Here is a 26,688-nt window from a genome sequence, read left to right as displayed (position 1 = left end):
CTTGTTTTACTCTAGAGCACTATCATCATCTGGATAATGTGCACATATTTTTTCAGGTTTCCGTATAAAAGTAGTTTAACCTCTTCCAGTTCAGGTTTTTGAGCTCTAGTGATGACAGCTCCTTTTCCCAAAAGGAAGTGTGTTCTTGAAAGTGAGGAAACATGGAGCATAAAAGTGAAAGGAGCTATCTAAGGTTATACGATTAACTTTTCCCAGAATTAAATAGGACAGGTCCAGAACGGGGAGGAAAAAATCATTGAAGTATGTCAAGCTACCTCCGTTATTTTTTTTCTGTTCTGCAAAAATAAAGATTCAGGCCTTTTTAGTGGTTTCTGTATATGAATTGATAGAAAGTTGCTGATTTAAAAAGCATGCATCTTTTTTTCTTTTTCCTCATAATTTTTCCTGCTGTTCTTTCCCAGTGTGCTGTCAGTGCACCACCAACTCCAGAAGACCTGATTCTCAGCCAATACATTTATCGCCCCAAGCTGCGTATTTATGAAGAAGATTGCCAGGTCCTTTCTCAGATGATAGATGAGTAAGTCTGTCTTTTTTTTTTTTTTTTTCAGTCGTAGGTTATATTAGTAATTCTATTTTTCAGCTCCATTTGTGTGCAGAATGTCCTTAAGAAAGTTATTAATTACATATGGGAAAAACAAAAAAATGGGAGTAAACCTACCTAATGTTGGTAGCCAGTTTATTACAGGTTTATACAGTATAGGGTAAACTCTTAGGGAGGAGCTGTGGTTATGGAGATAAAGCTTGATTTTCCTCTGGTACTAATAGAGTGTCTTAGTTGCAAATCAGAAGAGTTAAAGATTTTGAGTTGTACTGAAAATAATCAAACATAGGAAGCAAAATCATAATAGGTTACGATCTGTTGTTTGTTCCAATTTTCCAGTGTTTACTGTTAATTGAAATACAATTACCATGACTTATTTCCTTAACCTGAAGGTCACTGCTGGTCTGATACATGATGCCATTTACAATTTGGGTTAAATCAAGTTTTATAGTAAAATTTAAAATCAGTAGTAAGATTTTTCCCAGCCCCATTAGCACCATTTTCCATTTCTTTAGATCTGTAGCTCTCTATCTCCTGTTCAGACCTACTCTCTACAAAAAGACTATAGAAAGTGAACTTTTCATTATGTTCCAGAGTGTAAAAAACATAGCCCCTATGTAATGAAGGCTTTAGAGGACCTCTCCAAGACGTAAGACCCAAATAAATGAAAATGTTTACATTTCCATATCTTAATTAGAAAAGGTGAATGTAGTGTATAAATACTAATGTGCTTCTTTATATGCTTGATGCAGTTACAACGAGCCTTTCTTTCAATTCTTTCATATTTTTTTTCCTTTATTTCAGATTAAAACAGTATGTAAGCGTCCAGGATCAACCACTGGTGAATGTGAATAAGAGTTTGTGGGAAGTAATGAGAACCTGCTCTGATGAAGAGGTAATATTGCATAACAAAATAATGTAATGAAGAAGTAATTTATGCATTCAAATTTATGAAGAATTTATGCATTTAATAAAATAAGAACCATGATGGTCACTGAATAACAGTAGCTAGGTAGAAGATACAAGGTAAAATATTTTCTGAATGAAAGTCTACTATGAGAACTGGAATAAAGAATTTCTTATATGGCAGAAGGGTTGAATGCAAAGATGGTTTATAATACTGTAGAGGAACAAGTTACTGTGAAACAGAAAAACTTGATGTTGATAATTCAGGTTAGTTAGAGAAGAGAAACTTCAGAGAAGCCTCAGCAAACAGTGCAATTTTGGAAGCGAAAAAATGAAGTTTTACTGTTGAAGCTCTATAGCATCATTGGTGGTGCAGAATTGTCCATTAACTTAAATGTTTATTTAGTTTGGAAAAGTATGGGTAATAGTATGAGACATAATAAGCAGAAAGTGTTGTTACACAGAAATAAAACTGCATACAGAATTTGGAGTACAACAGTGGTGTCATGTGCCAAAAGAAAGATGATGAGGCCAGAGGGTATTTAAAGGAGAATGCTAATGATAATGGGCACAAAAAGCACCCCAAAGACATTTGCATTTTAAAAAACAGAAGCATTATAAGTGTCCCAGACAGAATTAAGAAGGTAGATCAAGGGATTGTTTTCCTTGCTTTCAATGTCAAGACTAAAGAACTAGTCAGCAAAAATAAAAAGTAACAAATTTAAAAGACAGTATTGTTCATAGTTCATAATTAGATTTGTGTTAGAGTTTATCACTGAGGCTAGGATAACTGGATTCAGGAAAAATTTACTTAGAAACAATAAAAGCACCAGAACCCTTAGTGAAAAATAATAGATTTAAAAGGTTATTGAGCAAACCCCTACGTACTGGCATCACAATGATACCACCTAGTGGAAATGGATCGAAAACACTACAAAAAAAGCTTTTTGTATGTTCCTCTGCATCTTCTGGATTGACAACTGTCAGAGAAAACTTCGAACTACACAATTCTTCTAGTCATTTCTGAAGTAGTTGTCACCATTCCTGGAGCTATTAGAAGACTGGGGACATGGTTTAGTGGTAGACTTGGCAGTGCTAGGTTAACAGTTGGACTTGATCTTAGATGTCTCTTCCCACCTAAACGATTCAGTGGTTCTGTAACCTGTAGCTATGTTCTATTAAAACAGGTGGCTTTTTCGTTTATTTCTTGCAATTTGGGCACTGTGTGGACTTGTTAACGTTTCGGTTAGCCTCTTTAAGTTAGCCCCTTAGTAAGGAGGCAGGTGTTCTAAATAAGTCTTGAACAATTAGAATGAGGCATCTGACATGGTTAATGAAGCTGCTCTGTTTTTTAGTGAAAGCATCTCTTCCTTAAGTTATTGGAGCTGTTAAAATCTGATGGTACTGTTTTCTATGCTGCTCACTCTTGGAATATAGACTGTGTTGGATCTTTGCTAAGAAAACCATTACTTTAGTAGTAGCCTTGAATTAACTTGGATTGTCCAGTCTTAAATTCAATTTCCTTTGAAACTATCGTGTAATACTGCTGCTAGAGAAAATGGGATATTGCAGGGAGGGAGAGCAGAGAAGAGAGAAAGAGTTGATTGAACGATCTTTTGTTTCACATTCCTATTCACTTTCCCTTCTGTATTTTTTATTCATTGCAGCTGAAGAGCTTTGGAGCAGAACTGAACAAAATGAAATCCTATTTCATCAAAGAAAGTAAAATCTTGGGTCACAATGAAAAAGAGGCATTATACAGCAAATTACTGCAGAGTGCGCAGGTAATGTGCCGCAAGGCTGCAGAGGTTTAGGTTTAACAGAGGAACTTCTACTGTATTTTATCTGTGCTTAGACTAGCATAAGCTGGGACCATCAGATGTAGGACCCTAACTATCTTGTATAAGACTCTTTGGTATTGAACTTGTTTTTCTTTTATTTATAAGAAAATATAAAATACATTGGGACAGTGACTTTTTCTTCTAGTTACATTACAGGAACCTTCTACCTAAGTATAAGTTAAAAGCTCTAGAAATTTATTTAGTTAAATCTCATCTCATCCTTCAAAAAAAGAAAGTCATTACGAACATTGTTAAGTATCTGGTACTTTCTTATCTATGACAACTGCCTTAATGTTGTCTGTTAGTCTGCCTCTTCATTCTAATGACAGATGGTGTCAGCTACTTTAATTACTTTATTAGCAAGCAAAGATCCACATGGTGGTCCCAGAAGGCATTCAGCTTCTTTAAAAAAATTCATTGACTTGTGTAAGAACACATTGCAACAGAGTACAATTTTCCTGTCTTAGGAACAATATGAAAAGCTACAGTCAAGAATAGCAAATGTGGATGAATTGCTCAAGGAGGCAGAAAGCTGTCTTGCTGATCTGGAAGCAGGTATGTGTTTGCAAACCAGTGACTGATTTGCTGATTTCTTGCCCAGTCACTCTGTTTTTCTGTAGAGCTTTTATGTAAACGGTCACTTCAAGATTCTGTGTCTGGTGGTTGCTTGGGATTTTAAAAGTCCCATGTTGCAAGTATCTATTAGGTCTGAACACCTTCATTTGTGTCTGCAAACTTGTTTTGTGGGAATAACTTGCACAACAAATGAAGACTGGGAGCATTTCTGCACTGAAATACAGAATTATAATTGTAGCCTACGAATGTATAACCAAGCTAGCTAAATCTGAAAGTGATGACAGTACAGCTGCTGGCAGCACACGGTTCAAAATGGCGTCAGAACCTGCTAGTGATCCTGCAGATTGGCAAGACTAAGCTTTGTACTCCAGGACTGTACCATTTTCAGTGTCATGCCTGGATGGTTTAAAACTTGATCAGCTGTGTTCAAACAAGCTGCAGTCAGTACTTGGGATTGCCACATTACGATAACTGTCTCTTCATAGAACCATAGGATAGTTTGTGTTGGAAAGGGCCTTAAAGATCTTCAGTTGCAACCCCCCGCCATGGGCAGGGACACCTCCCACCAGACCAGCTTGCTCAAAGCCCCATCCAGCCTGGTCTTGAACACCTCCAGGGATATGAGGCATCCACAGCTTCTCTGGGCAGCCTCTTCCAGTGCCTCACCAGCCTCAAAGTGAAGAATTTCTTCCTTATATTTAGTCTAAATCTACCATTTTTTAGTTTAAAGCCATTACTCCTTGTCCTACACTATACTCCCTGACGGAGAGTCCCTTTCCAGTTTTCCTGTAGCCCCTTAGGTACTATAAGTTTGTTAAGAGGTCTTCTCAGAGGCTTCTCTTCTCCAGGCTGAACAACCCCAACACTCCCAAACTGTCTGTCAGAGAGGTGGTCCAACTCCTTGATCATCTCTGTGGCCCTCCTCTGGAATCATTAATACTTTCATGTCCTTGTGCTGGGGGCCCCAGAGCTGAACACAGTCCAGCAGGTGGGGTCTCACGAGAGCAGAGCAGAAGGGGACAATCCCCTTCCTTGCCCTGCTGGCCACGCTTCTTTTGGTGTAGCCCAGGACATGGTTGGCTTTCAGGGCTGCAGGCACACATTGATTGCTTGTGTTGAGCTCGTCAGCCAACGCCCCCAGGTCCTCAGGGCTGCTCTCAATCCATTCTCCACCCAGCCTGTGTTTGGGCTTGGGATTGCCCTGGCCCAGCTGCAGGACGTCGCACTTGGCCTTGGTGAACCTCATGAGGATCGCACAGCCCCACCTCTCAGGCCTGTCCAGGTCCCTCAGGATGGCATCCCTTCCTTCCAGTGTGTCAACCGCACCACACAGCTTGGTATCATCGGCAAACTTGCTGAGGGTGCACTCCATCCCACTGTATGTGTCACTGACAAAGATGTTAAATAATGCCAGTCCCAATCCTGACCCCTGAGGAACACCACTTGGCACTGATCTCCACCTGGACATTGAGCCATTGACCTCAACTCTCCGAGTGCAACCATCCAGCCAATTCCTTACACACTGTGTAGTCTATCTGTCAAATCCATGTCTCTCCGATTTAGAGACAAGGATATTTATTTTTTGTTTTTCATTTATTTTTCTTCCTACTTCTCAATGCCTTCAGTAGAAATTAAAGTGCACGGTAATTGCATTGTTTCAAAGCTATAAAACTACTCAAAACTACTTGAGGTTTTTGGTAGATAGCCCACCAGCTTCTTGCACATTATTAGCTAGCTTTTAAATACTAAAATGTCTAAAACTCAGAGATAAATATAATGAATTCTAAATACTGAATCTGGGAATTCTGCAGAGACCTTCTGATGCTTGTTTCTGACAGATTCTGAATGGGAAGAATGTGAGACAGACTGCAGTGAGGAAATGGCAGAAGAGGACTCTGAATCAAAAAAACTAGAGGAAGGTAATGGTACCAGCTGAACTAACTGCAGGGTTTTTTTTTGTGGTGTTTTTTTTTTTTGTTCATTGATGTTGGTTTTGTTTTGTTTGTGGTTTTTTGTGTTTTGTTGTTTTCTTTTTTACTTCTGGAGAGGGTGAAACTGCCCCCATCCTTGCTGTATTAGTTGATAGCAATGCAAAAATTACTGCTTTCTTTTCCACATTGAATACAGCTAATAATATAGGTGTTAAAGAATGAAAAGGATTTGTTCTTCTCATGGGTAAATGGGATTTAGAACTTGGAAAAATGTGACTGGAAGGGTGTGTGCTGGCTATCATACCCAGCACTTCAACTGTTCTATAACTACTAACTTTTGTAGACCATATCTGTATCCAGGTAGAAGTAAGAGCTGTTGAGATCTTTCATGTTGTTAAGGAAGATGACTGCACGGTGAGTTAGGGCTGTCTTTGTTGCTCTTTTCTCTTATAGCTTTTTTTCCTCCTTTCTCTTAGAATTGGAAAGCCTCAAAGCTCAAGAAGAGGAACTTCAAAGGTAAGATATCAAAAAGCTTAAAGGAGCTTAAAAATGTACACACTCAGGTTCTAGAGATTTTTATGATTTTTCACCAGTGTGCTACATCAGATATTTTGCTTTATCTTTGCAGAGAACTGTTGGATCTGGAGACTGAGAATGAGCAAATGTTTGTTCAGTTGAAACATCTACAGGAAAAAGAAAAAAGCTGCGAGGAACTCCTGGAGAGATACAAGTAAGGAAGGGAATTTCAGGTTTTATCTTTTTTTATCGGTTCATTCTGGGGACTCACATTTCTGTATAAATGTTTTGGGGTTTGTTGTTTTTCCTTTTTATTTTATTTGGAAGATCTTTGGATGCCCCTTTCTTCACAATCTAGGATAAGCAAAAAAGCTTTGGTGAACTTCAGTATGTGAGGGACTGTTCTATTAACAACTTTGTAGTGATACTTTGCATCCAGTCTTTCTGTATCCAACTCTCCTCCCATCCCAGAATTAACATTTATGTGAAATGAATAGTAATGTGCTTGGGTTCCCAAAAGATTCTTACACTCTGTTGACAAATGAAAATTTATTTGGTCTCTTATAACATAGCTGCTCTTATGCATTAACGCTTTGATCAATGCTCTGATTAATGCTGCATTAATGCTCTGATCTTTGTCCTTCAGATAATTGTGTTGGTTGGTTGGTTGAAACTTAGGTGTGTTTTTTTTTTCTATTTCTTTTAGCTTCCCTGAGTGGGAGATTAGTGAATGGAGTGAACAGCAGGCAGTCTTTAATTTTCTTTATGATTCAATTGAACTTACAGTCGTATTTGGACCCCCAATAGGTAAGTTGCAAAATTGGTAGGTTTATGGCTTATGAACTTGAAAGATTAAGTAGTTGTATGATAGAAACCCAAAGGTTCTACATTAGTGAATATCTACTAAAAAGAAATAGGAAAAAAAAACATAGTGCTAGTAGGCTGCTAGTAAGCAGAGAGAGGCGATAAATGATGGTTTTTAATATGTTTATCAGTGCTTTCTATTAAAAAATTGTAAATAATGTGTAATGAATGGCTGTTTCTGAAGAGGAAGAGCTGTAACTGCAGAACTAAGTATGGAAATAACTGATACTTTTTGTTGGTTTTGTTTGTTTTCTGTTTTCTTGTGTGTGTGTGTTTTGTTTTGGTTTTTTTCTTCTCAGATGGTGATGTTTTTGGTGAAAATCCTTCCAGAAAGATAGTTAGCCTGAGCTTTGAATCTCTCTTGGATGGTAAGATTTTGAGTAGCTTGAAAGTAGCTGCCCTCATTATCTCTTACTGGGAGGATACATTATAAATTTGCGTTTTAGCTGCTAATGCACTACTACATGGCTTTGAGTAGATCTCTTGCAACGTGTTTTTTGTTTATTTTTTGTTTTTAACAGAGGAAAAAGCTCCACTCTTCTCATGTTTAGTCCATAGACTCGTCTTCCAGTTTATTGAAAGTCAGGGCTGCTGGCAAGAAAAGTGTCCCACACTGCAATATTTGCCTCAGGTAATGTGCCAGGAAAGCCTATATGACTCTTGAAAAATATTAAATCTTTTTTTCTCAGAGAATAGGGCTGATACTGATGAATACTTCATTAATGCAAATCAAAATCAGCTTCATGAATAAATGTTCTGGGGTGAGACGGGAAGTGCCTGTCTCGGAAGGCAAGAGACCTAAAAGCTGTGGTTTCTTCCTAGTTTGCTGCCTTGATGTCTGGCTGCCTTAGTGATTTCTTAAAATCCTTTTCTCCTGCTAGTAGAAATCAGAGAATTGAGCTGAATGCCATTCTGCTTCTAAAAGAATTAACAGTTCAAATTGTCAAGCCCAGCTTGGTGTTCCCACATATCTGTGTAATCCTGTTGACAAAGCTAAGGGGAGAAACTTAGGGCAAAGAACATATGTTTGTTTTAGTGTGTGTACAGTTTCATTTTTACATCCAAACTGAGATAGCAGTTAAGCTGCATTTTTTTTTTTAATTTTCTAGCATAAAACTGCATTTTCAAGTGTCACATAACTTACCAGTCTCAGTTCCAATGTAATTTCTCTTCTGTTCTCACGTGTAGGTGCTTCATGATGTCTCTTTGGTGGTCAGTCGCTGCAGGATCTTAGGAGAGGAGATTGAATTTCTGGAGAGATGGGGTGGAAAATTTAATCTTCTGAAGACAGATATCAATGACACAAAGTGAGTAACCTCAAGTGGAGCTTACACAAGTCTTACAGAGGGCCTCTGTAAGACAATCAGAAACAAGGCATCAAGATAATTTGGTTTTCTTGAAAATGTTATTTTATGCAACTCCTTATTAACAATCTAACTTTTTTTAGTATAATTGAACTATAATATCCAAAAGGCTGGAAACAAAGCTCCTCTGGGATTCAGCTAACTTCCTTACTATCCTCTACTCTCTCCTTACTTGCTGATTTCCTCTTTGACTTGACTCTCTCACTTAAACCTTTAGACAAGAGCGTAGCAATGCAAAGGAGACAGAGCCAAGAGTTTACCTGTGTAGCTTAGTGCTTCATTTATTTTATAATAGGCTTAGTCTTTGATTCACTTCAGCCAAGCAGAAACAGCCCTTGAAAGATGAATGCACTTAAACCAAAGTTTATTTTCTTTAGCTTTCATTTTCTCGCACTACTTCCCACCCAATTAATTTTTGCCTGCCTACCTTGGCTGTTTACATACATTACTCTAATTTTGTAGTACCCTTTGCAAAAAAAGTGTTCTATTACGTGCCAAAAGTCACTTAAAAGTTACAATTATTTAGGTCAAGAAAACAGATGCAAATGTAACCTATGCTCAGATTTACTGTGGTAGGTTTACCTTGAAAAGACCTTTTTTTATGCTTATCCTGTTTTATGCTATCACAAAGCGTCTGTTTCCTGGGCCTTGTGTACTGGGTGATGGTCTTACCCTTATTTGCAAAAAGATTCAGTTCTGGCCTTCCTGGATATTGTCATAGACAGAGTACTGTTCTAGATAGAAATTTGACCTGATTTAAAGAGGGTTGGATTCCTGAAACAAACTTAGAATTATGGTCCTGCTTAAAAGCTCAGAAAGCTTTAGCTAGCTAGAAATGTTTTATGTTAATTAGAAAACAGATTTTTGATTATTGCTCTGTATTCTCCTGTAATTTTAAAAGGATCTGTGAATTACGTGTGTTTAACTTCTGTGGGGGTTTTGTTTTCTAATTCAGTGGCAGAATGCTGATAGTGTTAGAATGGAAATGTTCTTTTAACCTTATTTATGAAGCCACTGCTAGTCTATTTTAGAATTCTTTAGGAATTATTGAGCTTGTTGCAATTTGTTTTCCTTTCTGCAACTGAATTCAAAGGAGATGACAGTATATTTGTGCGTCTTGTGTTGATATTTTATGTTTGTTTTTATTTCTCACACAGCGTGAAGCTTTTGTTCTCCAGTTCCACAGCTTTTGCAAAGTTTGAGGTGACTGTGTCTTTATCTTCCAACTACCCAGCTACTTCACTGCCTTTTACTGTCCAAAAACAAATAGGAAATATTGGGTGAGTTGAACAGAAAGAACCATCCACGTAACTGAAATTTAAAGGTAGGGGTGGGATATTAAATGGTCTGTATCACCTCAAACACGTGGTAATTTTCTCTTTTCCAGACACGAGGAAATTTCTGCTGTTCTGTCCAAGGTACCAGTTGGTTACCACTATCTGCGGAGAATGGTGAGCTTGATCCATCAAAATCTGCTCCAGGATCCCAGATGATTCGCTAGATCCAAGTGCAGGACTGAAGAAGTCAAACTGGATATTCTTTGACTTTAGCCTCAAAGGAATTCAAGGTCTCTCTCACCAGAATGGGAATGCTGTTGGCTTCTCAGCTCTCTAGGAATCTTGTTTAGTAACTGGTTGATATCGATGATGCTCAGTGCAGACCACAGGCTTTTCTTTTGTACCAAACTGTAAATGAAGAAGTCTCTGAAGAGGATGAGGAAAAGTTTCTTAACTCTTCTATTAATCCAGTCCGCCTTTTCTTCTAATCACCACTGGTCTTGGCCTCCTTTTATTGTCTTTTCCTAGTATAAGTATTCTTCTGACATAGTTTGTTAATTTTATTCTGGATTGATTTACAGTGCTCTTGTGTAAAACAATGATGATTATTTTCTAAATTAACGTGACTGGAATTTCCTTTCATTAGCATTACTTCTCTACTGCATAGCATTCTAACATATCACATCAATTTTGAGCTTTATCAGTTTCCTGGTACCCTTCCCAAAACACAGAATTATAGTCTTGCTTCCGATTAACCAAGTAACCTGTAATAATTAGACAGTTGGCCAAAGCTGGAAAGACTTCTGTCATGAAGACTACAGATCTCTGTGCTTGACCGTGGACTTCAGGATGCAACAGACTCGGAGCCACCAGGTTCAATCTGCGTGAGCCCTTACAACGCAAAGTTTGTTCTGATGTTCTGTGCGCAGGTCTTCGTCCAGTACAGTCTCTCTCTTTATTTTGGTACATTGTCTGAGGTTGTAATGAGTTAGAATTTTAGTGAGGAGACTGAGCTATTTAAATTTAGGAGGCGTCTGTAATATCATTGGTGCAGTCCAGATTGATTTTGTATATAGTTTATATATTATATTGGTTGAGCTGTTGGAACTGATATAACCCTTATTGAATTTATGGTGTTGAAGTGCCTACCATTTCTGAGCAATCCATTCTGTAGGCTCACACAGTTTTTTTGTAACTCTGTAAAATACATTGAATTTGAAGATGTTTTCATGTGTTTAAAGTGTTGATGTATTTTTGTCCTTTTACGTTTTTTTCATTCTGTTTGCAAGGTGGAAGTTCATTAAACATTTGAATTATTGTTCTTTCTTCTTCAAGGTGTGATTATTGGCTGCTCCGTTTAAACTTTTGACTGGAAAATTACATATTACTCTTGTAAAAGCTGTTAGCTATTTGAGAGGATTTTTTCTTGTGTTTCCCAGTGCTAGACTACTATGGCTGGCTTTTTCAGGACAATCCATTAAAATTTTATTTGGAAAATAGTGACTAAGTTGCAAGTGACTTGGATACTATACCTAGAATTACTTTTAAATTTTCTGAGGTCATTTTATCAGCAGTAATAACCGGTAGAGGGTGCTGCAGTAGTACTTTATGATCATTATCTAACTTGGGTTTTTTGTGCCTTTTATTTTTTTTCCAGCATGTTTCCAAGCCCAAAAAAAAAAAAAAGATAATGAAGACTGGAGTAAATTCTTGGTAGAGTTTATATTGGTCTGAATATTGAATGAAATACCAGATGAAACAAAGCCACACATTTGCAGTAGAAAAAGGGGATTAAGAAGAAATTAAGCAGTTCCAGTTTTGTATTTAATTTATATTTGTACTTGATTTTTGAAGTTAAAGTTCATAGTGTGTCATCTATAGGACTTGATGTATTACTGTTAAAACCTTCATAGATATAATGCTTACCAAAAAAAAAAAAAATTGCCAGCCAAATTTTGATGAGAATTTGGTTATATAGACTTCAAACACAATGCTTATTGTAGCCATTGCTCAATCATGAAGTGGGATATATAATATTAGCAAACTTATTTCCTTCAGCAATCCACTTTCATTCGCAGTGCAAAGCTGAGATTAGATTTCAAATTATGTCTGTACTGCTTTTAAGGACGGGGGGAACAGGAAAGGGAGAAGAAATTAATTACTTTTCAATAATTATATTTTCTGTAGGAAAAAAAATCTGTCTACAGATGATGACTTCATATTTGGTAATAAATACTAGCTGTGAAAGAATGAGCGCTATCATGTTTTCATACTAATACCATTGGAATGATGTTTTGACCTTGGCTTTCTTTAATGATTAATGTACGGATATCAATAGTAGCCATTGTTTTACTTCATTTAATTTAAAGCACCTGTTCTTATAAATTTAGACATCATCCACGAGCATCTAAAATTACCCAGGCATATGTGTGAATGCCAAGCGAATTTCAACTATTTTCAAGGTCTAGGATGTTGCAGGAAAAGAACCATTTATGGTCCTTCAATATTGCTGACTTAGGGCTGATACCTTTATGTAAATTGAAAAGCCTTTCTCCTCTTATGATCTGTTTTGTCATCTTACATGCACATTAAATTTTTTAGTAGTCTAGTAAAAGGTTAAAAAATGCAAACACAAGTTACTGTGCATTATTAGTAATACTCTGCTTTCATGTTCCCAACCTTAGTTTTCATGGGAAACATTCCAAAACCTGGACAGAGGATAGAAACACTAGTGGAAAACACATTTATTTAAGCATACATCAATGCTTTGAGAAGAGTCCGAAAGTAAAACGAGTGATTGATCAGTTTGGCAATTTAGAATAATATGAAAGGGTAATCTAGTGCTAAAGCAAGTGTTTGCCTAGCTCAGAAACAGAAGGGAGATCTTGGTATTGGATCAACTTTTGTCGTAGTTTCTCTCCGAGTCCAGGGCATCTGTGAGTTGCAAACCAGGTTCTCTAAAGGGCATCATCGTTTCACATTGTTGTTTAATGTTTGTAAAACTGAACTCTGCACACTGTCTAATCTCTCCTTGCAATTCTAGTGCTACTTCAGTTGCAGCAATGGAAGCTACTGACACCAACATTTGAATCATAGAATCATAGGATATCCGAAGTTGGAAAAGGACCCACGAAAATCATCGAGTCCAGCTTCTGGGTCTGCACAGGACCACTCCAAAATCAGACCACATGTCTGAGAGCGTTGTCCAATTCTTGAACAACGGCAGGCTCAGTGCTGTGACAACTGCCCTGGGGAGCCTGACCCAGTGCCCGACCACCCTCTTGTTGAAGAACTGTTTCCCCTCCTGACACAGCTTCATGGTGTTCTCTCCTTGATATCACCTTATTTCTGCAAACTATGGGAAAAAGACTTATGAGTGGAAAAAGGATTTCTATATAGGCTATTTATACCAGATATACCACCCTGAACGTACGGCAGGTAAATTCAAATCAACCACTAGACATGGAATATTAAGTTAAATTTAACAGCTTAGAAGTTTGAACACAAGCTCATCTGCTTTAATTCTGGGGGCTTGTATTGGTGAAGTTTTAAAAGACACCACGACTGGTTTCCAGTCAGTGGAGGGACCATAAGAAGAATTTCCTTGGGTACAAGATTCGCTCTTCGTTGAACCTTCTTGGTCTTGCCCATGTGATGGAGGACAATTAATAAAGTTTAGCTGTGCCCTATGATGTGCATTGCCATACAACCTCACAGGCACTTCACACGGTGACGAGAGCTTGTTACCTTAATTTTCTTTAAGTAGACAGGATAGGGGGCACGTAAAAGGTAAAAGGATAGCAGCATGTACAAAGGGAAACCTCTGGCCAGTGTCCTTTCTTCCCAGCTTTGTGCTGTAAGATTCCCATTGGGGTTAATGGGCCTTTTTAAAGCTAGCTGTGTAGATAGTCTCAAATATTTAGTAGTGGCTTGATACCTCTTTAATATCTCATGTTCTTTATCTTTGCATGACTTTATCTGCATGACGCACCAGCTAGCTTGCCAGCACTAAAATGGATTTAATAAATATTTTAATGAAAAGCACAAAAACTCTGCAGATATTTCTAACAAGCCTGGCCTGAAGCTATTTTGATTGTGCTGCTTTGCCTGTTGTCAGAACGAATTCTTGCCAGTGTCTGTAATAACGTGGCACTGCTATATTTTGTCCTCATGTTTGGTACTAATAAGCAAAGGAAGGAGCTGAAGGAATTCCTACAGATCTTGGTCATCTGAAGGAATGAAAAGCAGCAGCGAAATTCGGGTTTTCCTGGTCAGCGTTACCCTTGCTTGTGGTATCAAAGTCCAGCGGAGAGGAGCTCATAGCAAGGATTAACTCATCAATGAAACTTCTGCTGCCTTTGGTATTTTTGCAGGCGCTTCTGTATGTGGGGTGAGCTTTCACTGTTCAGCTGTTTTTTTATTGGCGGTGGTTGCTTTGGCTGATTTGTTTTGACGGAGATGTGCTCATCCCTAGAGGGGAGACGACGCAGGTGTTGCTGCTTACCGATGAAAACAGCGTGCAAGCCCCAAAGCTCCTTCTCCCACTGCTCTGCACTTTGAGTGCTGGTGCTCCTGGAGCTCAGGCAGGTGTCCCCAGCTGTTGCCCCCCGCTGCCCTCCCGGTACCTTTCTCCCTTCCCACACCCTAATGGAAAACCCCCACCGGAGCGTTCTCCCTGCCCAGCAAGGCTTCGAGGCCCATGGCCTTCCTCCGACCCCTGGCTTCGATTAGTTTAGGTACAAGGCTGATGACTGTTGGCCTTCCTCCAGCCAAACGCCCCCAGAGCAGGGACTCTGCCTTCCCCCCTGCTCCAAGCACCTCTCCATCTCCAATTACTCCTCCTTTCAGCGCTGGTGCAGGCCCCAGCCCAGCAGAAAGCTCCTCAGAGGGGCACCTTCTCAGTTACAACAGCTCGATGTCACCGAGCAGGCTCCCCTCTTTACGCTTACTTTAAAATAAAATTAAAAAAATAATAATAATTAAAAAAAAAAATGCATTTTAGAACCCCCCAGCAACAAGCACGCGCGGCCCCTTTAAGGGAAGCTCCCGCCAAATCCTGCCGCCGACGCGCCGGGATGAAGCGGGGTGGGGAGGGCACGTGACGCGGGGGGGAGGGCGGTTGCCGTGACCTCGTCACGTGACGCGGTGGCGGGCTCTTCCAAAGCGGCGGCGGCGGCCGCGGGCGGTGACGGGAGGGGCTGGCGGCGGGGCCTGGTCCGTTGGCCTTCAGCCTCCTCACCGCCACCATCCTCCTCCTCCTCCTCCTCCTCAGCCGCCCCCGGCGGGTTCGTGAGGGGGAAAAACCGTGAAAACTGACGGGACCGGGGAGGGAAGGGACCGCCGCGGGCTGCTCTGGGCTCCCCGTCAGCGCCCTGACGCCTCGCTCGAGCCTCTCGCTTCACGCAGCCGTCCCGGCCCCCCCTCACCCCGGCGAGCCGCGATGGCCGTGCAGATGCAGTTCGAAGCGAACGCAGACGTGTCTGCGGAGGAGGAGAGCTTCGGCCCGGAGCCCATCTCCAGGTTAGAGGTACGCGCAGAGCTGGCTCGGCACCGGCTTCGCCAGGAACTTGCTGGTCTGTGCCCTCAAACGCAAGGCAGGCCCGAAAATTGGGCTGTCAGGTTCTTAACCTGCGTTTTAACCGCCCCACAAAACGAACGTTCTGTATTCACTTGCCTTGCCGCGTATCCTTTCCTGAATATTTGTTCGTTACCTTCAACATCAAATCAACCAGAGAATAACTTCACCTTGTTCTCTGCTACTGAGATTGACAATAGGTTTTCACAGAATCGCAGAACATTAGGGGTTGGGAGGGACCCTGAAAGATCACCCAGTCCAATCCCCCTGCCAGAGCAGGAACACTTAAATCTGCTCACACAGGAACGCGTCCAGGTGGGTTTTGAATATCTCCAGAGAAGGAGGCTCCACAGCCCCCCTGGGCAGCCTGTTCCAGTGCTCCGTCACCCTCACTGTGAAAAAGTTAAATGTTACACTGGTAAAAGGATATTTTTTAACATTCTTTGTGTATAAGTGACAGGGACATAACATTTAATACGTTTGCTTGTAATAACAGAGTTTGATCCAAATCCAAAGACAGTTCAGGTATTCAGTAACAGTTCAGTGATTGGATGGTGTTTATGACATAGCCCGTCTTTTTTTCCCCCCTCCCTTTCAGCAATGTGGTATAAATGCAAACGACGTGAAGAAATTGGAAGAAGCTGGGTATCACACAGTTGAGTCTGTTGCTCACGCGCCCAAGAAGGAGCTACTAAATATTAAAGGCATCAGTGAAGCCAAAGCTGACAAAATCTTGGTAAGGATATTGTATAAAAACGTTAAGCCAAGAAGTTCGAGAGGTTTTGTTTCTGCTGGTTTAAATTATTTTGGTGACTTTGGCAAGGTCTCCATGACTGATGTACTGAGAAGGGCAGTAAAGATGATTAGAGGGATGACATGACTTTTTATAAAAGACAAGAAGACTAGGACTTGCTTCAAGAAGAAATGAAGGGGGAGGTAGCTCTATAAAATATGTGGAAGGTATGGAGAGTATGTCCAAGACTACTATCATTTCTAGCTTAGTATTTCTTATGATAAGAAGGTTTATGATAGGCCTGAAGCAACGAAAATATTTATTCTTTTCCATGCAGGGTATGATTAAGTTATGGAACTCATTGTCCCAAGACACTGCAGCCTTCTGTAGCATAAACTGGTTAAAAATGTATAAATACAGAGCTAAGAGCAATGTTAATAGGGTAGCGTTCAGATCAAGAAGCTCACTGGCTGAACTCAGAGCAACTACCAGATGGAGGGTCAGTTCCTTGATTCCTGCTTTGTTACACACGTTCCCTAAGCATCCCCTCATGGCAGTTGTCAGGGCATAGGACGCGTGGTTGTGAACCACTGGACTGACCCAGAACATCTGCTCCTCTGTTACAACCTTCTTAAGTATGTTAACTCAGCACCTCAGGCAGGTACACATCCTGGCTTTACTTTTGGGAACTGAGAGAGACTGAGCTGCAATCTCACAGCATCTTCTAATTCGGAATGTGGAGCTTCTGCAAAACTAGTTCTCATTTACAAAATCTGACCTCAGAGAATATTGAACTCCAGGTTTTTTTTTTGTTTGTTTGTTTTTCCAACTTTGTGTATTTATTCAGTCTTATGAAGATGCAGCCTGTTAGGAATGCTATGGCCATCCTAAGTGTTTTAGTTTCACATGGACAGAACTGAACTAAAAAGGTGGTGAATACAGGGGAGGAAAGATTTTTGTTAAATAGGCAAAATGGATGTCAAAGCTTTTTCTCTGAGCAGAATTACATTTTTGTTCAGAGGTACCAACTATTCATCTGTGGTCTATAAAATGAAGTGTCTGCATCACATTATACAGCTGCTTTTCCATGTCACAAAACAGGAATACAATACTAATACTAATTACTGGAGGGGGGTAAATGAATGGGGTGAACACTCCTCAGACTGCTTAATTTGGTTTTCTTTAGGCTGAAGCAGCTAAACTGGTCCCAATGGGTTTTACCACAGCAACGGAATTCCATCAGCGAAGGTCAGAAATCATCCAGATCACCACCGGGTCCAAAGAACTTGATAAACTGCTTCAAGGTAGTGATTTTAGTTCTCTATTGATTAACTTTTCATTATTTTTTTTCCCAGTGGAGATGATCATTGCACAAAAACACATCAAACGTGTCAGTTCTGGTTGCACTAAAATCTCATCAAGTACTGCTCTGATTTTAGTGATTCTCTTTAAAAGCTGTAGAAATAGTTTTAAAGCTTTTAGTCGTGATGCAGTACCCAGAGCTGTTTGCTTTGCATGTTTCTAGTTTATTTTAGCCTAGAGTTTCCTTCAAGAAAAAAAAGATATCAGCATTTTCATTTTCCTACTTGTAAGCAAAAACCAAAACATCTCAGCTTTTCAGCATCTTCAAACGTATAATTACCTAAACTTCTTGGTTCCAACATGAAGAAACCACATTATGGAAACCAGTTTTTCCTATTAAAGTTTTAATACTTTCAGCCAAAGTATTGAAGGTAAACTGAGTCTCTATAAATTTAAAAACTCTATACGTGTCTTTGAAGTATAACAACGTTTTTCTCTCTCCTTTTTTTCCCCATAGGAGGAATAGAAACAGGGTCCATAACAGAGTTATTTGGAGAGTTTCGTACTGGAAAAACACAGTTGTGCCATACCCTAGCAGTAACCTGTCAAGTGAGTTGTCCACTTTATTAAAATCAAGTATTCAGGCAGCACAGCTTTTGGACATTTGCTAATATGCGCACTTCTCGTAGCAAAACAAAGTGATGCACATGAAGAGCTACAACAAATGAATTTTGTCTGTTCACAAAGAGTCCTCAAAAACCTTTGCAGCATCCTTGGCCGAGCTTGCAGCTTGCTAGGATATTTTGTTCCATCCTTGACCTGCCTGCTAGGATTACTTCAGCATCAATTAAGTTTGTCGTGGTTTTTACTTATATTTGACTTATGTTTGGTAGCTTTTTTTCCTCCTTAGTAGTCTGACAACAGACATTAGCCTTGTTGTGTGATCATAGCTCTTAAGTACAGAGAAGTGTTTGGTATCGCTTTGGGTGTTCTAGACTGCAGAGAGCATTTGAAAAGAGGGATGAAACTGCGTTGGGTTCAATGGGTTTCTTTGACTAGCTGCTTTGTTTCTAACACATCTTAGGTTTATTTCACTTTACCTTTGTAACAGCCTTCAGTCAACTATTGCTATCAAGCAATAGATCAGTTTATAGGAACCTTTTTTTCTAATATTAATTTAGACAAATTTTTTCACTTTTTCTTTTTTTTTGCTACTGTTTGCTACTTTCTAGAGGCTGCTGTTTCATAAAATATTAGAGGCTTAGGGCTCAGTTTGATCATTTAGGTAACACCCTTGTGCACCCGAACTTACCAGCCTGAAGCTGAGCACCTGTTTTCTTCTGTAGGTGTCAGAGAATGAAAACAGGAGTCATTCCTCTCACTTTTCCCAGACAAATGTGACTTTAATCACCATAGCTTGGTATTTTATTTACTGTATGAATGTCAGTTGAGGGCATAAGGCAGTAACTGTATTACTTGTTACTTTTCACGTTCATTCACGTGCTCTTCTAGCTTCCCATTGACCGAGGTGGTGGTGAAGGAAAAGCTATGTACATTGACACAGAAGGGACCTTCCGTCCAGAACGTCTTCTTGCTGTGGCTGAAAGGTCTGTACTGATTCGTTAGAAGCAAACTAACACTAGTTGAAGAAAGGAAGGCATTTACTCATGGTGGGACAACTTAAAATCAGCCTGGCTCTTTCAATTCATTGGACTGTTGCAGTTAGAACTGTCCTTAAAAACAAATGTGGAAAAAAAAAAGGAAAAACAAAACAAATTTTCCTGTGTTCGTTCAGTCTGCCTACCTAGATGCACTTTAGACCACTTCATTAGCTGTATTTTATAAATATTTTTGTTTTTACATGGATGTGACAGTAGCTAACATCATTGTCCTCTGGAATATGATAGCTTCATTTAAGAATATCTCTCTCAAATTTAGTTTTACTGTTAGTGAAATACATTCAAAGATATTTTTTTCTTAAATTCTGCCAATAGCACTACCTTGGAGCAAAGATTCTTTTGTAAAAAGTATCTCAACAGCAGCTGGATTTTTTTTGTTTGTTAGGAAAGAGAGCATCCAATGACCAGCTGAAAAGCTGTTTTCTCATCTCCTGCCTCTGTCTCAGAACGTTCTGAAGTGTCTTTTATACAAATTTGAAAGTATAACATAATTATCTGAGTTTCTTGAGGGCAGTAAAAGCTGCTGTCTTTGCAGAGCTTCTGGTTAGACTTAAAGGCCTGAAGTATGGGTTCTATTTGTTAGAAAAAGAAGCTACTTCTGGTCTTGTGATTCGTCAGAGTTTCTCAAAAACAGAAGTGTTTCCATATTACTGCTTCTGTAGGGTTTAATTCTCTGAAATGGTTGTTTCAATTAAATACCAAGGTGCATATTGCAACCTCGGTGAGCGTACGTTAAAGTATTTCTTTCTCTTGCAGTGTTCATTAGTGGCTGAAATGCATCAACGTGAACAGTGATATTGTAGTTTTAAAAATTATTTCCACTTAGATACTGATTGAAATTTTCATGTCAATAAGCTGTGCGGTTTTTCTGGTAGTGTGGTGGTTAACGTTAATTGCATCTAAGCTGCAAGTCAAAATCATGTAGCAAGGCTGGACTGATTTGAATACAGAGACTCAGATATTCTGCAAAGATAATAAAAATAAAAATAAATTGGCCTGTTTTCTACTATGTTTTTGCTAGTCTGATTTAGGTTCATAGTTTTTTTTTTTCGGGCTGTGGATGGGGTTTTTAAAAAAATTAAAAACTTCTGCACACATTTTCTAGCTTAAAAAACATCTCTCCTCCTCTAAATGCATGGTTAAAAAAAAAAGAAAAACAGAAGCAAGACTTAGTTGTCAAGTGACTGTGTTTCCTTCAAGCAGCCTTACAGTATACTTCAAGGACTGGGCTGTCATTGTAGGTGTTTGGGTTCTTTTTAACCCTTCATTCCTCACCATATATTCCTTCACGAAGTAATGTTAATGTGGCTCCATGCAGGGCAGCACAAATTGCTGGCGCTGGAGGAGATGTGGGGACAAGAATGAGCAGATGGAAGCACAGGAATCGAAAGGGTAGGACTGCTGCTTTTTAGCAGCACCACAGACTTGGGAGGTATGGCCGGTATTTATAGGCCTTTCTAAGAGTGTAGGTAGGAAAATCAAGATTTAACACCAAGCCAATATGATGTGCTGGCCCACAAAGTTGCTTCCTTTTCTTTATAGAGGAAAATGATCTAATCAACATACCCTCCTAAATGCATGGAGTAAAGTCAAGTTATTGAAAAGTAGTAATCCAAAGACTTGGGTCACTACTGGATTTTGATGGTTTCTTACTGAAAGGCAAACAGATCCCTGGAAGATGTTTTACACAGTGCTTAGAGGTTTGTGTGACAGATGTTCACGTTGCAAAACATCTGGAGTTACTGCTCCTTGCCCCTCTGCTGCTTCTCCCTCGCCCAGCTGTTTTGTAGCCATCCCTCTGCAGGAAGTCATTTCCCTCATATTTTTTTGCTTCTGGAAGGGAATGTGCAATTCTAGTCAGCTGGGGACAGTACCAGCTCAATCCTGCTAACTCTTAATGAAGGCGGTTTGATCTAACACTGCTGGCATTTCGTGCAACAAGTACAAGAGTGCTCCAGTATTCACTTTCACCAATGGATATGGCAACAACACCTCTTGGGCAATGATGAGGCAGTGAAATGATGACGTTTGCAGAGCCCCTAGCTACACCTGCAGGAGGCTGCATGGCTGCACATGGAAGGTGCTACTTGTAGTCAGTTCCATCCCCCTCAGCTCTCAGTCTTTTACATCAAGCTCAGCTAGGATGGATGCTAACAGCCTTTCAACTCATTTCTTTTTACAGTCTAATGATTTGCCAGGTGCTTGACCAGCACCTTTGAGGTTAATCTTGAACATCTTGTATTGCAATGTGGTCTTGTTTCAAAGCCCTAGGCTTGATTGACTATTACTCACCTGCAGGCATAATGTGGTATTAACCTAGAAAGGCCGAGTTATTTGATTTATAAATAGCTATCATGTGCAGGTAGTTAAATGAATTGATAGTTACGATTCTAAAAGTGTACTGTTAAAAGCTGTACGTAGGCAAGTCTAATTCCTACAGGAATAGGGAGAGAGAAATTAGGTGTGAAAATCAAAATAGTGTTAGTAAGGTGTCTTCCTTGTAAATAGTAAAGATGCTTGTATTAATTAATATTTGTATTTGGAATGTGGTTTTAATCTAGTTTTTGGGTAAACCTGCTAGGTAACTCTTGTTTGTTAAGTTTAGACTTTAAAATTTTTTCACTGCTTTCTCTAGGTATGGCTTGTCTGGCAGTGATGTCCTAGATAACGTGGCATACGCTCGAGGTTTTAACACGGATCATCAGACCCAGCTCCTGTATCAGGCGTCGGCTATGATGGCTGAGTCACGGTAATGAGACTTGATTTAGATGGGGTGATTTTTGTAGTGGCACATAGTCATATTATAAACCCGCTTGTAGGTGATAAACAAGTGCAAGAGATCTATAGATGATATAATTGTGAAATGTCAAAGTAATGGTGTACTTTTAAAGTTAACATTTTTGAAATCTACTTGTTCTCTTCAGTGGTTAGCTCCATTAGATCAGATGTTGTTGTTCTCAAACTAGTTTATGCTTTGGCATATCCATGTAATAAGCTTTGTGTATCAGCAGTCAGTTGTGAGTTAATACCTGCTGCTGTTGAAATTTTTGATGACAGTAACTGACTTGAGCTGTGACAACTGATCTTACTTCACAGAGAACAAGTGCCAGCCTGAGAAACAGTTGTAAAGATGTTTTTAAAATTGCCTTCAGAAAGAAGGAGAGTTGATTTACAGCATGTTCAACTGTTGTGGTTTAACATGGCAGACAGCTAAGCACCCATAGCTGTCCCTGATTCCCCCAAGAAGGGTGGGGGAGAGAGCTGGAAAAAGTAGAAGTGCGAGAACTTACAGGCTGGGATAAAGACAGTTTAATAAGAAAGAAAGGAAGAAAAAAAAAGGCAAAAACAAGTGATGCACAGTGCAATTGCTTACCATCAGCCCTTGCCAGTCCCTGAGCAATGGTGGTGTTTCACCCCCAGCCAACTTCCCCCCAGTTTTATCCTTCAGCATGACATTTCTCATTTTCCATTTCTCATTTTCCATTGCTCCTTGTTTCTACTTTCAACTGAAATAAATTTCAGTTTATTATACAGTGGGCCTCTTCAGCATGCATCACTTCCCTTCCTGTTCTGCAGATTAGCCTGTCTCTTCTAATTTTTCCTCCTGCTCCCTCCTAGAAGCTGCTTCTTCCCTTACTAAACGAGCTGAGGTCTGGTTCCATTGTCTCTTCTACATTATAGGGGCGACTGATACCAGCACAGATGGGTTCTCTGGTTCAGCTGCAGGGTCAAGGCACACCTTTTTTAAACATTCTGTCAGTTTCTTAAGATTCACACTTGTTAAGGGGTGAAGCCCAGAACCGTGGGACATGACAACCATGATAGATACCTGCCCGTATCCTTGCCACTCATAACTCTCCTGCCTCAGGGCAGATCTCTTGGTGATATTCTTAAATAGCTGTTTAACTCTAAACAAAACCAGCATCATGTTCTGGAGACATAGCAATAGAAATATGCTTGTTTGAACATCCCAAGGACATTCAAAATTCTCAAGAGCTTTTGTAACAGGCCTGGAGGAAAAGGGGAAGGTGTCATTCCTTGTCTCCTCCGCAGATTGGCTCTCAGAGGAGAAAAGCTAAAAAGCGTAATTGTTAATAGTTTCAAAGAGGTGGTTACCAGCGTACAAGGACAGTGACGGTGAGTGCAAACACTAGATAAGACTCATGATTGGTGCTTTTATCGTGTCATAAGCACAATACATCAAGGTGGCAAAAACAAAGGCAACCTTAAACTAGACCTCAGAGGTGATAAAGAAAGGGGTTACATAAAACAACTCTGAGAGTAAATAACACACCTTTGAGAGCAAGTAAATTGTAAGCAGCAACTATGAAATTAATATAATAATTATGACCAATTATAAATAAATTGAACATTCTTGACACGATCTGGCCAGATCTGTTGTTACTTTAACCCTTTGAGCCCTCTGTTGGGCATCAAAAGGACTGTTGTGGTTTAACCCAGCAGGCAGCTAAGCACCACACAGCTGTTAACTTTTCCCTGCGGTGGAAACCAGGGAGAGAACTGAAGAAGCTGGTAGCGTGAGAATTCCTGGGCTGAGAAAACAAGTGACGCGCAGTGCAGTTGCTCACCACCAGCTTACCAGTGCCCTACCAGTCCAGTTTTATCATTCAGCATGACACCATGTGCTGTGGGACGTCCCTTTGGTCAGTCTGGGCCAGCTGTCCAGGCTGTGTCCCCTCCCAGCCCCTCGCTGGCTGGGCGGCACCAGAAGTAGAGAAGTCCTTGGCTCTGTGCAAGCCCTGCTCAGTAACAACTAAAACATCAGTGTTTTATCGACATTATTTCATCCTAAATCCAAAACCACAGCACCATACCAGCTGCTATGAAGAAAATTAACTCTATCCCAGCTAAAACCAGGACACTGGAACATGTGCAGATCATTTTTGTTTGAAACTAGGATGTTGAGGCCCCTGTAGAGAGAAGGAGGTGGTGATACGAGGTATAGAGGTATCTGTGCACAGAATACCCATAGTTCAAAATATTAAGTTCTGGGCTTATTTATAGTACGTAAGCATAAATCTAAGTTTTTAATCACACAGCAACTTCCTTTGAATAGAATATCCTGAGTTGGAATGGTACCACAAGGATGGGTTTTATTGTGTTGTTCATAATCTGAAGAGGTCGAGTCTGTGGTGGTAAATATAATCATTCTGCTAACTGGCAGGTGAGAAGGGCAAGTATCCACACCTGTATGTGGCTTTAAAATTTCCTGGATGTTATCAGACTCAACCAGACACGTTTTCCACTCCTGGAACAGTTTCTGAGAACGTTGTATTTAACTTCTCCAGGTATGCACTGCTGATCGTGGACAGTGCCACAGCCCTTTACCGGACAGATTACTCCGGAAGAGGTGAGCTATCAGCCAGACAGATGCATCTCGCCAGGTTTCTGCGTATGCTGCTTCGACTTGCAGATGAGGTAAATGATGAACGTTGCTTTGCTCCCTAAAGGGATGTTTGGTTTTCTTTCTCTTGTACACCTTAACAATCTTCTGCAGATGGCTTTCTGCCTGCGCACTGTCTGCTTCCATTTTGTGTTGAGATGCGTGGTAGAGTGGTTATGAACAGCTGAGGGGATAGCAGAAGGTTCTTTTTTTTCCATTTATTCAGGTTGTGGAAGATATATGAATTTTTGATTTGTTGCTTTTCTCCTTGTAGTTTGGTGTGGCAGTTGTGATCACTAACCAAGTGGTAGCACAAGTAGATGGAGCAGCCATGTTTGCAGCAGATCCCAAGAAGCCTATTGGAGGAAATATCATAGCACATGCTTCCACCACGAGGTAAGAGAATAGATTATCATCTTCCATTAGCCTTATTTTGGAAGATTTTGTGTACTTAACTAAGTGCCTTTTAATTCCGGGTCTCTGTGTAGTCTGTGAATGGCACTTCCAGTCTGCTTTTCAGAAAATAAGTGCTACTCTGAGCAGGTAACTGACGCAGCAGTAAAATAAACACAACATTTTCAGAAGTCCTTACAGCTTTAAGTGTGATGTGTTTACATGCCAACAGAACGTTTTAATGATTATGATAGAGGTTTTCTGAAATGAGGCTACAATTCCTTACCTGTTTCCTTTCCTTCTCCCTATCAGACTGTATCTGCGAAAAGGCCGAGGCGAAACCAGAATATGCAAAATTTATGATTCTCCTTGCCTTCCTGAGGCTGAAGCAATGTTTGCTATTAATGCTGATGGAGTGGGAGATGCAAAAGACTGAAGACTTCGCTTCATTTCCCACGTAACCTGAGACTAGGTGGCTGTAAAAAGGCTCCTTTCTTTGTGGCGCGTTACGGACGCTTTCCTGGTGCAGCTGCTGTTCAGATGCTGGCAGAGAACTCTGTTGTATTTCAACATACGTGTCCGTCAGGTGAATACATTTTGAGACACATCTGCAGGTGTTGCTTGGAAGAGATCGTCCCTCCTGGGCTTTAGTCACGTGTTAGGTTGAAGTGGTTTCTTGAGAATATTTTCAGAAGACCATAGGCTTTGTATTTTCCTCACAGCTGTTGCTCCAGTTGGATTCTGCTGGTAGGCACAGCAACGTGAGAATATGTGGCAATAGTTCATAACTTGGTGACTTTAAAGTCATATTGATGGGTTTGTCAAATACGAAAAGTAGTAACTTAAATACTTGGTGGATTGCTTTAATTATTAATTGCGAAATAAAGCAGAATGGTGTTCCACAATAAGAATTTGGGAATATTGCCATGATTGATGAGATTATCATCAATCCATATTCTTTATGTTAATTTTGTTTCGGATGCTGCAACATGCCACTTTTTGGGAACTGTTAATTTACATCTCAGTGCCTTTTTTTTTTTGTATTTTATTAATTCTCTGTGGAAATCTGCTTTTAATAAAAGGACCATGAAAATACTGATGACATTACAGGTCTCTGGGATTTAGCCAGGTGCTAATTCAGACTGAGGCATCCTTTACCTGCAGGTAGGAGAAAGATGCATAGGTCTTCAACGAATCTCAGTCTGGAATATTTTTTCTACTAGTGGTAACAAAACGCATCATCTCCTCTGTTGGAGATGTGTAGTACAACTGTGCTTAAGTGCCCTGTAGATATCTTTTAAGAGTTTTTCAGATTAAAAAGCTTATTTTATATTACCTAGTATTTTAATCTATGCTATTGTGAACAACTCTTAACTTGATTAAAGAGAATCGTATTATAGTGGTGGTTGGTAGCAAAAAATGTTTTCAGTGCTCTTTTACTCCAGGATGATTATTCTATGTCAAATCATGAAGGAAAACATACAGGGGAATCCAACTGTCTGTACTCATAAGATAAATTTAATCAGGTACCTAAATACTTGTGCAATGGTGGCTGCTAAATTTCACAAGATGTTGCGATGCTTGCTGCCTTATTTTTAGCTAAATGCCGTTATTCGTAAATTCTGCATAGCCATGGAGCATCTGCTCTTTCTGTTCAGATGTGCACAAAAGGCCACTGCTGTCACCAGTGCCTGCAGCTGAGTTTCGGGAATCAAAACTCATGTTAAAATGTTAAGCAGGGGATTCAACTGGGTGAATTCATCAG

The 26,688-nt window shown here is 39.9% G+C and overlaps 2 protein-coding genes across 5 annotated transcripts in view; both read left to right on the top strand.

The window, feature by feature from the left end:
* KNL1 (kinetochore scaffold 1) overlaps nucleotides 1–11,163 on the top strand; it is a 31,283-nt gene extending 20,120 nt beyond the window's left edge. For all 4 annotated transcript variants that reach the window (XM_080596232.1, XM_080596230.1, XM_080596229.1 and 1 more), the window contains exons 14-26: nucleotides 423–538; nucleotides 1,367–1,457; nucleotides 3,136–3,252; nucleotides 3,777–3,864; nucleotides 5,724–5,804; nucleotides 6,293–6,332; nucleotides 6,445–6,546; nucleotides 7,039–7,139; nucleotides 7,496–7,564; nucleotides 7,718–7,827; nucleotides 8,385–8,503; nucleotides 9,718–9,840; nucleotides 9,948–11,163. In XM_080596232.1, coding sequence (XP_080452358.1) covers nucleotides 423–538; nucleotides 1,367–1,457; nucleotides 3,136–3,252; nucleotides 3,777–3,864; nucleotides 5,724–5,804; nucleotides 6,293–6,332; nucleotides 6,445–6,546; nucleotides 7,039–7,139; nucleotides 7,496–7,564; nucleotides 7,718–7,827; nucleotides 8,385–8,503; nucleotides 9,718–9,840; nucleotides 9,948–10,053 — 1,263 coding nt within the window. In that variant the 3' untranslated portion in view covers nucleotides 10,054–11,163. The remainder of the gene's footprint in view (nucleotides 1–422; nucleotides 539–1,366; nucleotides 1,458–3,135; nucleotides 3,253–3,776; nucleotides 3,865–5,723; nucleotides 5,805–6,292; nucleotides 6,333–6,444; nucleotides 6,547–7,038; nucleotides 7,140–7,495; nucleotides 7,565–7,717; nucleotides 7,828–8,384; nucleotides 8,504–9,717; nucleotides 9,841–9,947) is intronic.
* A 3,794-nt stretch (nucleotides 11,164–14,957) lies between these two features.
* Nucleotides 14,958–26,323, top strand: RAD51 (RAD51 recombinase). The gene is made up of 9 exons (XM_080596238.1): nucleotides 14,958–15,364; nucleotides 16,011–16,148; nucleotides 17,332–17,449; nucleotides 17,965–18,056; nucleotides 18,960–19,054; nucleotides 21,762–21,875; nucleotides 24,436–24,565; nucleotides 24,805–24,926; nucleotides 25,236–26,323. The coding sequence occupies exons 1-9, from the start codon at nucleotides 15,278–15,280 to the stop codon at nucleotides 25,357–25,359; spliced, it is 1,020 nt and encodes a 339-aa protein (XP_080452364.1). The 5' UTR covers nucleotides 14,958–15,277; the 3' UTR covers nucleotides 25,360–26,323.
* Nucleotides 26,324–26,688: the final 365 nt, after the last annotated feature.

This window comes from Anser brachyrhynchus, assembly GCF_964034855.1.
Source record: "Anser brachyrhynchus genome assembly, chromosome: 5".
In the NCBI taxonomy this organism is placed as follows: domain Eukaryota; kingdom Metazoa; phylum Chordata; class Aves; order Anseriformes; family Anatidae; genus Anser; species Anser brachyrhynchus.
The sequence above is the reverse complement of the archived record's forward strand: the minus strand, read 5'-3'. Positions and strand labels throughout refer to the sequence as shown.